The following is a 14,174-nucleotide window of genomic DNA, read 5'->3' as shown; positions in this document are numbered from 1 at the left end:
CGCTAGAAAATCTACGCTCTCTACTTTTTTTCTTTTTTAGGCCAAAGCACAAGAGAAGAAAAGTTGAGCCTGAGGCAAGTGTTAGTCATCCTTCCATACATTCCAGAGGACTTCAACTGAAAAAATTTAATTTTCTTGCAAGGCTGGATGTTCAAAATTAGAAAGCTACTTTGTTGACATGACTTTTTGTGCTAATTGTGAGCTCTTACAGTGGCAACTCATTTCTGTGCACTGCACTGGGCTTTCATTGCAGACATCTATTGTGACTGTTTATTTGGGGGCTAATTGCATTGTTGTTTATGCGTAGCTTGCAAAGTCTCCATTTGCACTTGTAGCCTAAAGCAATACCTCGTCCTATGAATATCTTTTCTACTTCTTTTCCTTATTTGCTTTCATCATTACTTGTTAGAAGTATTAACAGTGAAACACCCTGATGTCACTATTTGTATTTATGACTGAAACGTGGCCATGTTGGTACAGATTCTTGGCTATGTATGAGCAGTGCAATGCACAGTACTATACACAGAAGAGGCGAGAAGATACATGTGAGCATGTTACATTGACGTGCCCGAGAATATCTACGTTCTGCACTCAATTACTACTCCTTCACCATGGCCGATGAACAGCATGAGCTATAGTGTAAATGTGCTAAATAAAGTGTATTAAAGGGAAGAAGTTTCTGTCATGAACAAGACCAGTAGTACCCTTGTTGAAAATGTTGCATCTTTAATCAGTGGCACACACACACACTGGTATACGACATCTAAGCACAGCTCTCTATTCCTTGGCAGTACACGACTCTGCCATGGCTGCAGAATAGGCCAGAAAGATACTGTATAGATGAGGCCTATTCGTGCACTTCTGGGTGACACGGGAGGACAATGCTAGATTGCTGCAGTTAGGCTGTCTTAGGTTAGGTTGCACTCTGCTGCAAATCATGAGGTAATACTTTTGATTTCGAGGCATAGTGGCCATGTTTTAACAGGAGCGAAATGTGAAAACATTTGGGTGTGTGGACTTAAGTTTGTTTTAAAGAACTGCAGAAAGTCAAAATTGTTCTAGAGCCCCTTACTTTAAGCTGTGCATTGCTTTTGGGCAATGAACCACTTTTTTGAACTTGAGCATCTTTGTAGCAACTGGCCATGCTGCCTCTTTCCTTACTGAAAGATTATGTTCGCACAGGGAAAGGAAACTGAGCCACCTGCCCTAACTGTGAGCAAGTGCGTTCCGGCAGAATCAGCGGTTGTACTGACGCAGAGCTTCCTTACGGCTATTCGTTGCTGGTCCATTCTGCAGTATCTAAAGAAAGGCAAGTACTTCTGGCCCTTTCATTTCTTTCTTCTCTTTTTTTTTTTTTTTTGCTGTTTGCAGAATAAAGACGACATGCAGCACGACGTAGTAGTGATACTTGTGAAGCACTTAGCTACTGATTGTCTTGAGGATTCGCTGCAATATGCTGTGGAACATTGTCCAATTGTCAATATAATAAATATTGCAGCATATCTACATCAAGCTCACAATTCTTGCCTTTGCGAATAAGTGCCAGCTGTGATGAAGAACTTTTCTGTCTTTTCCAGAACTGTCCCGGTTGTCACAACACATTCGTCTAGATGAGTGGCCTTGGTTCCAGTCCTTTCTTATAGAGTCGCTGATCTACCAGGTGTGTGTTTTGTGTTGTTTTGCCAAAGAAGTATGTGTCAGTTATTGGTAAACACCGATACCCATGAGCACAAAAAATAAGAACTGAAGAGCTTAATTTTTTTTACTTCTTCGGTAGTGGTTATTGTGCCGGACTGCTGACTCGACCATTGCAGGAGTGGCAGAAGTACGAGTACTTGGAAAGATATCATACAAGTGCTCTCAGTAACTTTTTCTGCAAAAATCGAATCAGTAGTGATGAGACGACCGATAAGTAGAAGCACCTAGATACATAATGTGTTTTGTAATAAAAAAAAAGAAAACAAAAACACTGGCTGCAACAAACAGTACCCCTGCAAGTTATAACTGCGCAGTCAATGGCACACAATGTGTACCAATAATATTTTTATAAGGGTTTAAAAAGTTACAAGTATTGTGTCGGATATGATGATTGTGCTAATAATAAGGGCATTCTTTTTTGTTGCATTCATCTTAATTCTATTTTAAGGCACTATGTAAGAAAGAAAGGTAGGCTGGCAGTATTACTTGTGAAAATGCCACAAGATCAGTTCTAACCAACATGGAAAGAGGTGTTGAATATTTACAGCATTTGCTGAGTATGTGCATATGTGACTGCGGCTTTGTTACACTGTTCTTTAACTCCTAAATTGGGGCTAGATATTCTCACACTTTGTACTGTAACATCACCTGGCATCTTACTGGGTCTCACTGAGCCTCTACATGCTGCTAAGCTAAAAAAGAGAGACGGTGTCGCGCTTTCATCTGGACAGTGCATTGCTGGACAGTGCATTGCTGGACAGTGCATCTAGTGCACTGCTGGAGCCCTACAATTTATTTATTATGGATGAAACCAGCCCACAGTTCCATTGGGAAGGTATCGTACTTTGGCAAGGTTTATGTGGCACTGTCAGTTGGATATGCTGTTCATCGTCGTAACCATTGTTGGAGGCAAACCATCATATATCTGCTAGGTTTCAACCCACCTCCTTCCTGAAATCATGGTGATCCATGCATTGCACTACACGGCCATGAATCTGGTACTTATTAGTATGTTTTGGCGGCATCATATAGTACTTGCAAAATTAATATGCTCATTATTGCGTTGTACCAATGACTTTTGTCTTTGAGTCATCCAGGACGACCCCAAGGCAAAGGTCACCTTGTGTGGCTATTTTTCGCGCACATTTTATCGCACATGCAGCATTCTCTTTTCTTTTTAAGTGACTCAAACTGCGCAGAGACAAAGTTTAGGTGCAGCGTGCAGGCATTCATCCACAGAGCACGCGGGTTGCCATGCGAACTTTATATAACAGGCAGGTATGTCACTGGGTCACCCATCTGATGAGTCGCTTGAGGCTTTCACTTTAAAAATCTATTGTCACTCGAGTTCTTCAAAAAGAAGTAATGTCTCTTACATTCTTATTGTTTGGGAATGGACGACAGACGACTTGCTTCTCTTTCACTCAGGACCAGCATAAAGAAGCCATTGCAAAGCTCTTCAGTGCAGCTGATGCAGCAACAGATCCAACAACAAAGGTATTCAATCCAGCTTATCTTCAAAGCTGTGTTTGTGAATTTTGGTCAAGGTAGTGTATATTACGCTTCACGTCTCACCTAGCTTCATTGGAGAATACAATTTGCTTTTGTTTTTAGTTTTTTTTTTCAAGGCATAAGAATGCACCAGATTTTCAGCTGTTCACCTTTAGCTCTGTAGGAGCTTCTTTGACATAACATTAAGTTAGAAACTGCCGGGTTTCTGTTTAGCTGCTTTCTGCTGATGCGGTATTCAAGTTATTGCACCATTTGGTCGGATATAATTGAGCAGTTCATGCTGGTTGTTGTACAAATGCTAGTGTTGACAAAGTGTAAGTAATAAAGTGTAAGTGTTGACGGCTGCAAGTAATACGATTTAATTGCTGACTTGGTGACGTTTTGAACCGAATACATTCATACCCAATTTTTTACAGAACAAAGTAAACCTTCAGATGGCCAGCTGCTTCTATTCGTGTGGAGAGTCCTCAGTAAGTGACTAGAAGTGTAAGCTGTGTTGTATTGCTCACAGGCTCTTAAGAGTTCTCGAGCTTGGCTAGTGAATACGCATTCATTCAAGCAGCTAGTACTGTTAAATTGCACAGAAAATAAATATGGGTTCATTCTTAAAAATATGGTAAATTCAATAACTGTCACTGCTTGCAGCTTGCTTTGCTTTTGGCCCTGTTCACACAATCTTTTATTTTATGTCTATAGCTTCTTGAAAGCAAATCAAGGGGTTCGTTCTCTTGTTTGTAATGTTCACCCTTTTCTTAATGGACACTAATTACTGTCTACCCAGTGTCTAACTGTACAATCTCTTACACCTACGACAACTTTCTGTGGTGTGGATTTGTTTTGGTGAGGGTTAAATTGGGGCATCGATGGGCAGCAGTGATATCGGCCACACGAAAGAGACTCATGGCTCATCCAGTCATGGTCAATAGCATTGTTTTTGTGCAGCAAAAAACGTGCAATCAACTGCATAATCAAAAAGAAATTTTCGGTTCTACTGGCAAAGCATTGCTGTAGTAATTGTATTGCTGAAGTTGAATGCTGTCATTGTAAAGTGCCAAAAGTACCATCCATCGAAGATGCTGATGCGTGCAGTCCAGTGTTGTGGTATGTGGTATATCCATCTACAAGTGATTGTATTAGCAACAATGAACAGAAATACCACTTATGTATGCAATAAAAATTGATAAAGGGGGTCATTTCTTTTATGTACTGTTTTTGATTACAGTTTTGCCTTCAAGCTGATGGCAACCCGGTCACCGGCATCAAGGTAGCTATCGCGATGAGAGACTCCCCTTGTGCTGGTGGTACCACTTGCACGTGGCACAACTTCTCTTCTCGGGATTATGTGCAGATATCAAAATATTTCACAACACACCATTGTTTGTTTTTTCCTGTATAGTGAAATTAAGTCAACTTACAAACACTTGTTCATGATAGCTTAAAAGCTTTAATATGCATTGTATTCAACCAAGCAATACCAGTGTTGTTTACCGGGGCAGGAAAATGCAATATCCGTACCAGACAACTAGAATCAGCAATAACAAAGACTGTTTTCTTCACAAACTTTTTTTAAATGAAAAGGGTGTTGAATGTGGAAAAATGAAAAATAAGTGTCGTGTTTGCTTTTATGTAATGTAGTCTTATAAACTACACGCAGGAGCATAGCGGGAAATTGTGCACATCAGCTCCAATATCCATTGTCCTGTGCTGCCACAGAAATCTGTCGCCAGGTGTAGACAACTGCAAAGTTAGGCATTAGAGTATTTTCTCTCTCCTGACACATTCTGATCATTAATCTCCTCTTTCTGCAGTGTTCTTTGAATCAGTGTTGTTTACTACAAATTAAATTACACTCCAGTACAGTACACTACAGGTTAGCTTTTCTATAATGTGCTAGAAGTTTGCAGTGCCTTGTATCACGTCCTAAATGTTGCCTTCCGACAGGTGGCCATGAGGTCCTGAAAATTAAAGTTACTGCTATCCTTGCATCTATCTAGGCAGCTTGTTCCAAGCTTCTGGATGTGGTGTGCTCATTACCTGAAAACTCTGTGGCTGCCTCAGCTACTCCGTACCATACACCGGAAGCCCTGCATAGAAAACCTGGTGAGAATAAACTGGTTATGGGGTCAGGCACTGTTCTGACCGAAGAAAATTAAAGTGTCATGGAGGTTTTTAGGAGTTTCCTTGTTATAACTTGAGATGAAAAAGGCCGACACAGTATGGGTATTTGTCTTGCATCAGCCTGATTGTGTCTGCTTTCATCACACTTATAGTTGTACGCTTATTAAACCAGGAAGTGCAAACCAGCTGTTGACACATAGAGTGAATTCAGCACTTCATGTGCCTTTATTTGATGCTGTTGAGACGTCCCCGCTACGCCACCGACCGCCCTAAGAGAAGGAAGAACGCTCAACCGTTTTTCTCGGTTTCCTCTTGGCTATGTGTCTCAACCACTTTCCACACACAGGGATTCATGCTGGGGCCGGGAAATAGGAGACGCTACGACCTGTCCCTGTTTACTGATGCATTTTATTTATTACTCATTGCAAACATCATACACTCATGCTGCCCGTGTACAACCACTACACAAAATTAAAACACATGATATAGACACTAGCGACATTCGACACAGGGCACATAAAGAAAGTAACTGCAACAATACAAGGGTACGCCAATATATAAAGGACACACACGACGACACCACACAATGTCTCAACGCACCGCATCCCTTCCTGCAAAGCCCGTCTAAATAAGGTACATGAAGTTTGCCTCACGATTGGTCCATGTTGTCGGGAGCTTCGGAGCTGGATGTTCCGAGTCGGGGCTCGGGGCTTTTTCCTGTGGTCACTTTCCAATTCGTCAAGGTCTTCATCGTCTTCGTCTGCCCTCTCACTGATTTCCATCTTAGTCTTCTTTCATTACGTCCCGCAATCGCTCGCTTCCTCGTTTCCCATCTCTAACTTTCATTCCTCGTCATACCATCCCTGCCTCAGTCATCGCCTCATCGACTCTCATAGCTATCTCTTCACAACAATATCTTTCTTTTCCATTCCGTCTCTCTACCATCTCAATCTCATCGCATCGTCTCCCGATCGCGGCTCCGCGGTCCCTTTTCGTAGGACCTGACTCCGCCCCTCCGTGGCACCTAACCAATTGCCACTATTGATGTGGCATATTTTCTTGTCAGTCGGAGTGTGTCAGTTTCGACAGCCGTCCCAGTAGCCTACGCCAGTTGAAAGCCCTCTCCCAAGCAAAGTAGAGCAAGTAACAATGTAGAAACTCAAACTTTAGAGAGAGAGATGTGCGAGCTGTTCAATGACACGTGAATTACGGGCAACCAGAAGTCCTAATGTTGCGACAAAGCGCGCCGTCTTTAATTGCCGACGCCGGGAGTTTGGAGTGCTGTGCCGAAATGTTTTCGGCCACCCCTATTGCCCCGGTTTCCGGTGCCCGACGACCCGATGTCCAGATCGAGTTTCAACACCTTCATGCAATCCGGTGTCTCCCGCAAAATTCTCCGCAGCCACCGCTTGTTCCTCCTTCAACGCCGCAAGTGGTCATCCGGGCAGAACGCAGTAATGAGCCCTGGAACAGGGGAGGCTGACAAAATGTCAGGCCGGTCCCGGCACAGGCGCTACTGCAGGCTCGCATGTACAGAACCAAAATGAGGTGCTCTGCTGCCATCCGTGCCATAAATCTGGCGCGTATGGAGCATCACCACCGTATACTGTCCGTAGACAACAAGGGGCCACCCTGTCCTGGTGTTTGGGCGGTGGGCCTGCGACAATCGTCAACAGAGTCCTTCCAAGAACTCCACTCCGAAATGCGCATTCATTACCCCGAAAGTTTTCTTTTCCTTCTTTTTTTCCAATGCGTGGGTTTAAGAAATTAACGTAAACATCTTGAAAGGCCTGGGGTTCGGTCCGCGTTTGCGGGGACGTCGCACTGTGTTGCAAATAGCCCTGCATAGACTTAAGTCCAAATATCTTGTTAATTTGCATTGATGTATGAATGACATAATGGGTATTAAGGGACCCTGAAATGGTTTGGTGATTTTGTACAAATACATTGGGCTGGTAGACCAAGGCCCAGGGGTAATTTAGAGACCCATTTGAGCTCTCTGCATAAACTGTGAAATTTATTACGCTTTAAAGCTGCAAATTTCTGCAGATCGGTGCCTCGCTGTGGCTCGGCCGAACGCGTTTTCAACCGCCCATGTACAGAGCGACATCCACTGGCCACTTGACTGCTGATATGATTGTCTTTCGTGGGCCGTAGAATGCGTGGAGGTAAAATCGGCTGATAGAGTGGCGGCACCTGTCGGAGCAGATATGAACCACTCCGCTATCTTTGTATCTATTGCCAGACGGCGTGCGGGCTGCAAAGCGCACTGTGTGACAGCCTCTGAGACTGCGCGCAACGTGTCGGCGTGCGCTCTCAGAGGTCTAGACTGGTAAAAGCTCGGATTCTCGAGCACACTTATGGGAGCTCTGCAATCGACAGTGATGCCAGCGTGCCTCATGAGTAGAGGAGGCCAGGCAGACATGAGGAGGAGGGTATGATATAATTGTCCCTAGCAGCCTCGGTACACACCGTGTCACTAAATTTGTGGTGCGAATGGTTGGATGATGCTATAGCCGTTCACTTGTTGCATGTCTTCCGATTTTATTTACTGAACCTAGCTGCTGGTTAGCTAGTTGTCAGTTATTAAAGAAAAGCTTTCTGACTCAACTTCTCATTGACCTGGTCCTCACAATGTGCAAATACAGTTAGGTAAACTGAGCTGATTTTCGAAGACAGTGTCATTGATGCTTCACCATGGTTCTTTAGCAGCGTAATCATGTGTCACTTGGCTGATGGTTTGGCCCTGCCTCTGGCTGGGCTGGTTTTTGTAAGTTTATTGATTTGTTCTTGTGCTTTTTCAGAACGGAAATTGGTGTTTGCCTGCTATGAAAGGACTGAGGTTCTGCGCTTCTGCATGAAGACGCTGATAACATGTTTTAAGGTAAATGTACGCTATTGTTGTGAGTCTTTCACTGCCTGCAATGAGAACATTGTAAGCATAAGGTACAAGGTACAGTAGTTTTTGTTTTCTGATATAATTATCTAACTTTAGGTATTGACTAGTGCCTAATAATTTGGGGTATTTATTCATATAGCCTGAGACTTTTCTTGCCAAAATTTTTCACAGGTGATTGGGAAAAATAAAATTGCCTTTGTTGTGAGTGGCACTTTAGTTTAGAGCAAATTGTAGAAACATAATTGGTATCATCGCCATTGGCCATCATTCGACTCCTAAGAGTTGATCTGAATGTTCAACTAAATTATGCAGAGCTTACAGCTTCCCCTTATGCCTGTTTTTCTTTGCAGAAATCAAAGCTGTCTGAGAACTTTTTTGGTTATTTCATGGTCAAGGCTTGTACTATTTATGTTTTTTTAGCTGCACCAAAATTTTATTAGAAGTGACCTTTTGTGAATCATGGCTCTATTCAAACTGTTTAAATTGGCTCCCTCTAGGGAAGAGAAATAATGTTTATTATCGATTACATTAATGTTTTAATGCTCGAGATATTTCAGCATCACAGAGGTTATGTTAACTTTTTATTTACTTATCATAAGTGGCTGAAGAAATAGAATGCATCAATAAATTTTCATTGAAAGACTACTTATAACTATCGAGCTAACAAAAATTCGACACTGGCAGGCTCTTTGAAAGTGAAACTGACATGGAAAAGGAACATTGCTGTGTCTTCCTTGATATAGCAAACTTACGTAGTCTTGCTGGATCATCGCTACATGTTGCTCTACCTTACCTTACAGGAAAAAGTTCTGATGCAGTTCAGCCGAGATGACCTTGCTCTCGGTCACTTGATAGTGATGACTCAGTACGACTGGCCAGAGGAAGAGCCACTCTTCGTCAAGCTGCTTGATGTAATTAAGAAGCAGGGGAACTTTTGCTATGGACTCTTCTTCAACTACCTCATCAGTATCCTTTGCCCCATCTAAGTGAAGACAAAATGTGTTGAAATGTGGCATTTGCTATGTCTTTCTAGAGGTTTCTTCACTGTGTCATGTTTTTCGTGTGAGCTCCTTAGTGCAATGCAGCTTTGTTGGAGCCACTGTTCTGATTAACTTAGTGCACTAGTTATGGGATCTTCAAATCCATGTGGAGCATGAAAAACATGAAATTTCTTATGTATTGAACCAACACCACCTAGACTTTCAAGGCTGAAGGGCTCTCCGCATGCCAAATGCGGACGTCACCAACCGGCGGCGGGAAAAACTGGTTTTTCTGGTGAGTCGCTTTTAGGAAAAGTAGTTAAGCATCTATGGATACGAATTGAGACACGTGCGATAGTAGTCATTTAGAGCCTAGCTACATTTCTCTCAAGAATGAACGACAAAGCTGTATATTCATCATACTAAGGTTATGTCTTAGTGAAGTATCGATTTTCAACAGGGAAACGTTGAAGTCAGAAGGGCTCTGTTTACATCGACGGAGGACAGGTAGTGTGGTGGCACAGCATGCACATTAGTTTGCTTCTAGGTGTCATGCCAGGCACGTCAGTACCCGTCGGCTCCGCCTTTGCGATGTTGTGAAGACGTCGTGAGTGCTGTAGTGTGCATGGCGCATTGACTCCATCCCGAACGAGTGTTGTGTTCATTAGTGCGGTGTAAATTACGAGTCCGCGTACAAGGTGCACTTTCTTAGATTTACGCTAGATGTTGAGTTGCGCAAAAAATGGCTGCGTGCCATTTCTGCACGCAGCCAACAAAAGACAACTTTATTCTATCGCAATACTTTAAGATGAGTTGTCTTGCAGAATTTTCTTATAGTTCACAGTGCGATTATATGCACGCTGTGTTTAAGCTTCAAAAATTACATAATATTGGTTGTGTTGCAGAAAGGTTGGGGATAAATGAGTATTTATTTATTTATTTTGTAGTGTGCCAGCTGCACTTCATGCCCAAGCACATGAGAGGCTTCATACATTGACGAAGAGACGGTGCACACGGTGACCAAATTGTTCCTCAGTCTGTGCATTCTTACAGGCGTAATTCCATCGAACTTTCTAAAATGCCCAGCTTACTTTCTGAAACAATGGAAATATCTCGCCATGAACAAGAGGCAAATGCAGTACAGTGCATTGTAGATCAGTTTTCAGATCAGAACCAAAAAGTAAACCTTTTAGCACTGCATTGAAAGCGTATTAGTAGAGCAAGTATGAAAACAAGAAGCTTTTTAAAGCTCTCAAATCAGCGCCAAGTGGTAACAAACTTCACCATAGAGCCACTAAGCAAGGACGAGTTGTCAGATTCGATGCCTGCGACAAAGGTCGCTTTTGTGAACCGGTGCTGAAGCACATGCAGCACTAACATTCTTGTGAGAAAAATTGTGTTGCTGAATGAATTACAAGATTTTAGCAGCTCATTCTAAATCGAAGAGAAAGCTGTAAACGTTGAGTAAGAAGTAGCTCTTGGCGTTTATTTCCCGTGAATAAAGTTATTCAGAAAGCAGCATGCCATCAGTCTCCTATCCTCATTTCTAAGAGGCGAGCTTTGTCACTCGACCTGTGATTACATTTTCTCTCTTTCATTTATTAAATGTCGGCCGACTAGTTTCTCGACTGCTTGCAAAAACAACTTGAGGTGAGAAATGTGTAGAAAAAAAAGTATGTGTTTTTGCCCTAACGTCAAGTATGAATTAAATAAAACAAACACAGTGCTGTGCTTTGTCTACTGTGTCCTTTTTTGTTTTTTCATGGAGATTTGTGGAACCACATATACCTATTTGCTTTCTACAGAGCAATAAATATAAGGCTATAAAAGCAAGTGCTCATTTTAGCGCACAAAGAGAAAAAAAAAAGACATTAAAATACGGGAGGTTTTTAAACCGAAAACATTTTCGCGCAGTTTGCTCGGTGCTGAGCAGCCGCCGCCACTTCGTGACATCACGGCGGCAGCCATCTGGCCTTTAAAAGTCTAGGTGGTGTTTATTGTACTCATCCTTCGACCACTATGCAAAAAGCCATATCCTTGACTGCTTGCTTTTGAGATTATAAATGTGAATAAATGGGCATTTATTGACTAAGTATGTGAGACAAGTTCTATAAAAGGGACAACACATCCACAGTAGTTTCCATTTACATGGAAACTATTCATTGTTGTTTTCATGATGATGGTTAGTGGAGTTTTGTCATAAGAATGCCATGTCGTCTCCATGTCACACATTTCTGTAGTTCTGAAATGAAATGGGTGAAATGCTACCTATTGTTCATTGAAAGTTATCTCACAGGGACATGATCTTAAGTATGGTTTGGGAAGCATTCTGCCATTTTAATTTTGATGCCTTACATTAATAGGATATGCTTTCTACACTTCATTAGGGACTGTCTTCCAAACTTTTTCTCTATCTGTATTGGCGGGCTATCTGAAGAATAGTAGTTTCCTCAGCAGATTATTTTCAGATGCTGACATGCTTGAGGAATTTATGTACATCACTACTGCTAATGGAGGTGGAGTCACTCTGGACCTACTGCCAACTTCTACCACTCAGGTTGGAAGGTGCGGCAATCGGAAGCTAATGCTATTTTCTCACTGACTGTCTCAGTTAATAATTAACACGGGCGTGATAAAACTGCTAACTTCTTCAGCCACTCTTGTGTTTGCAAAAGTTTGCAGAACTGTGTCCGCATGTAAAGTTCTTTATGGTTACAATATGTGCATTGCCTAAAATTCAATTAATTGACAATAACTGTCATTTTAGAATGTGCTTTGCTTTTTTTTAATTATGATGACAGCTGGGAACAGTGCCTTCCTAAACACTGTTAGTCTAAACATTGTGAGATAAGTGTGATTGAAAGCTCATTTTTTCTGTGTTCTCGCCTGTGCTTAAAGTTGTGTGTTGTTTTGGCATGTTCCGCTGACAGTGTGGATGCTGATTGCAGACAGAGAGCTGTGACGCGAGGAGTGAACAAAGGAGCTAAAGAAGACCTGAAGCTGGCCATGGAAAAGCAGATGGCACGCTGCGATGATGACCTTGAGCACCTTCTGGTTCACTTCGTCCAGCAAGAGAGAGAGATTCTCGAGCAGCAGCTGTAAACTGAGAGCACAGATGGATGTAAACAGCTCCTCTTAATGATCTCAGCCGGCCACTTATGGGCTTCAGGGCATACCATTCTCGGGCCTCCTATCTGGCACACTTCAAAGCAACTATACAATCGATTGCAGTGCAGCCAAATAATGATTCCCTTAAACTGTCTGCAGCTGTTTCAGGTAACAACTTGTGCTAGTAGGCACTGAGTTTCTGTCTGCAGTTTCCCTAAATGCCATCTTGTGGTCAGCAGCCTGCAGTTAAAGAAGCAGTGTCGCTGTAAGCGTACAGTGTTGATGCACAGAGAACTTGTATGAGAGGTATTGACATAATAACTTTTTTGGCTTGGCAATTTAAAAAAAATTGCAATTTAAACAAACGATGAGACTGGAAATTAACATTTTTGGCTTCTCTGAAATTGAATGCAAAGATTTATTTAAACCCTGTGGGATAACATTAACAGAATGGAAAGGGAATTGTGAAGGTACTGCGAGCATCTTACTGCAGAAGGACTGGCTGTCCTGGACACTGACCAACATTGCCTCGACAAGTACAAAAAAGCTTGGGCATGGTTTTGCTTCCGTTTCTGCAGTGCGAAATATGAAAAAAATATATATATAATCTTGGCTTGTCTCTTTGCAACCCTAGACTTTACATTACGAGGCCTATATTTCATGGCGCGTTATATCGTAAGAATGTTTTTGTCTTTTGTAATTTCAGAAAATGTGTAGTACAGTAAAATCCCGATAACGCAAACTTTGATCATTCGTACTTTCCGATAATTTAAACAAAATTCAATTTTTAGTTGGTTCTTTGTTGTTTCAATGTATTTAAAAGCCTTTTAATTCAAACTCCATCATATGGTTAATTCATACCTTTTCCAGGTTCATACCAGACCCAGGTGGTCGAAATTTTCGGAGCCCTCCACTACGGCGTCTCTCATAATCATATGGTGCTCTCGGGACGTCAAACCCCACATATCAATCAATCAGGTTCATACCAGAAAATATTTGCTGCTTTGCCCCTACTATTTATTAATTCATGTGCCTATATAATCTTAACAGTCTCAAAATGGAAAATAAGCTCTTGAGGCCTTCAAGGAATAAGGCATTGCTAGTAAACAAATGTTTGAAATGAAGCACACCTAAGGTAAACGGTGATGCTTTTGAACTGGTATAAAGAACTTTGTGCTGAAGGCTCATACCTGTAACAATGAATCAGTTGGCATTAGGTCCGATCAGCAGTAAATTGCCAATAAACGTTTGGACCTAATAACTCTGCCTAATTATAATGCTTAGTGTCACCACACCCAGAGTCATCTATCTGAGAACTGATAATTCAAACAAAATTCATAAGTCCCTTTGAGTTTGAATTATTGAGAGTCGACTGTATTATTTGTGGCGTCAGAATTTACAACTGGTTTAAACACTCGATTATGGACAATTTTATCTGCATCTGCTGTGGAAGACGCTCATCTTGGTGCACTGCAAATTGAATGGCTGTATCAACTTCCAGAATATGTTTTTTTTTTTTTGTAATGCTGAGAGCTGGGCCAGTTTTTACTAGTATTTTGAGACATGTTTGCAGCACTAAAGAAAATATTTCAAGTTTGGTAGTACAGGTCAAGTAAAGCCAGTCGATAACAGTACCTACTCCACTCATTTTGTACTTACGTGTTTGTCTTCCTCAGCACTGTAAGCATGTTTCATAAGCACCTTTTAGTTTTAGTACTTTTGCGGACATTATTTAGGAAGACATCATCATCTGCTATAAGCCAGTTTTTCCACAGAAATTTAATATACAGGCGTCCCAATTATTACGTCATGCGATTAAAAAAAGATCAATGGCATTACGTGAACAAAGCTAGTGCATA

General features: G+C 41.7%; 1 protein-coding gene across 6 annotated transcripts in view; it reads left to right on the top strand.

The window, feature by feature from the left end:
* Positions 1–12,469, top strand: part of IntS10 (integrator complex subunit 10) — a 30,934-nt gene extending 18,465 nt beyond the window's left edge. The window contains exons 11-21 of one of the 6 annotated variants that reach the window (XM_037422484.2): positions 41–74; positions 1,183–1,309; positions 1,578–1,660; positions 3,127–3,195; positions 3,627–3,680; positions 4,433–4,474; positions 5,205–5,310; positions 8,133–8,212; positions 9,028–9,193; positions 11,676–11,772; positions 12,138–12,469. In XM_037422484.2, the coding sequence (XP_037278381.2) occupies positions 41–74; positions 1,183–1,309; positions 1,578–1,660; positions 3,127–3,195; positions 3,627–3,680; positions 4,433–4,474; positions 5,205–5,310; positions 8,133–8,212; positions 9,028–9,193; positions 11,676–11,772; positions 12,138–12,309 (1,030 nt within the window). In that variant the 3' untranslated portion in view covers positions 12,310–12,469. Of the gene's footprint in view, positions 1–40; positions 81–1,182; positions 1,310–1,577; positions 1,661–3,126; positions 3,196–3,626; positions 3,681–4,432; positions 4,475–5,204; positions 5,311–8,132; positions 8,213–9,027; positions 9,194–11,675; positions 11,773–12,137 lie in introns of all 6 variants that reach the window. The other 5 variants (XM_037422485.2, XM_037422483.2, XM_037422489.2 and 2 more) reach the window with 5 other exon arrangements.
* The last annotated feature ends 1,705 nt before the right edge of the window (positions 12,470–14,174 follow it).

This window comes from Rhipicephalus microplus, chromosome 4, assembly GCF_043290135.1.
Source record: "Rhipicephalus microplus isolate Deutch F79 chromosome 4, USDA_Rmic, whole genome shotgun sequence".
Taxonomy (NCBI): Eukaryota; Metazoa; Arthropoda; class Arachnida; order Ixodida; family Ixodidae; genus Rhipicephalus; species Rhipicephalus microplus.
The sequence above is the reverse complement of the archived record's forward strand: the minus strand, read 5'-3'. Positions and strand labels throughout refer to the sequence as shown.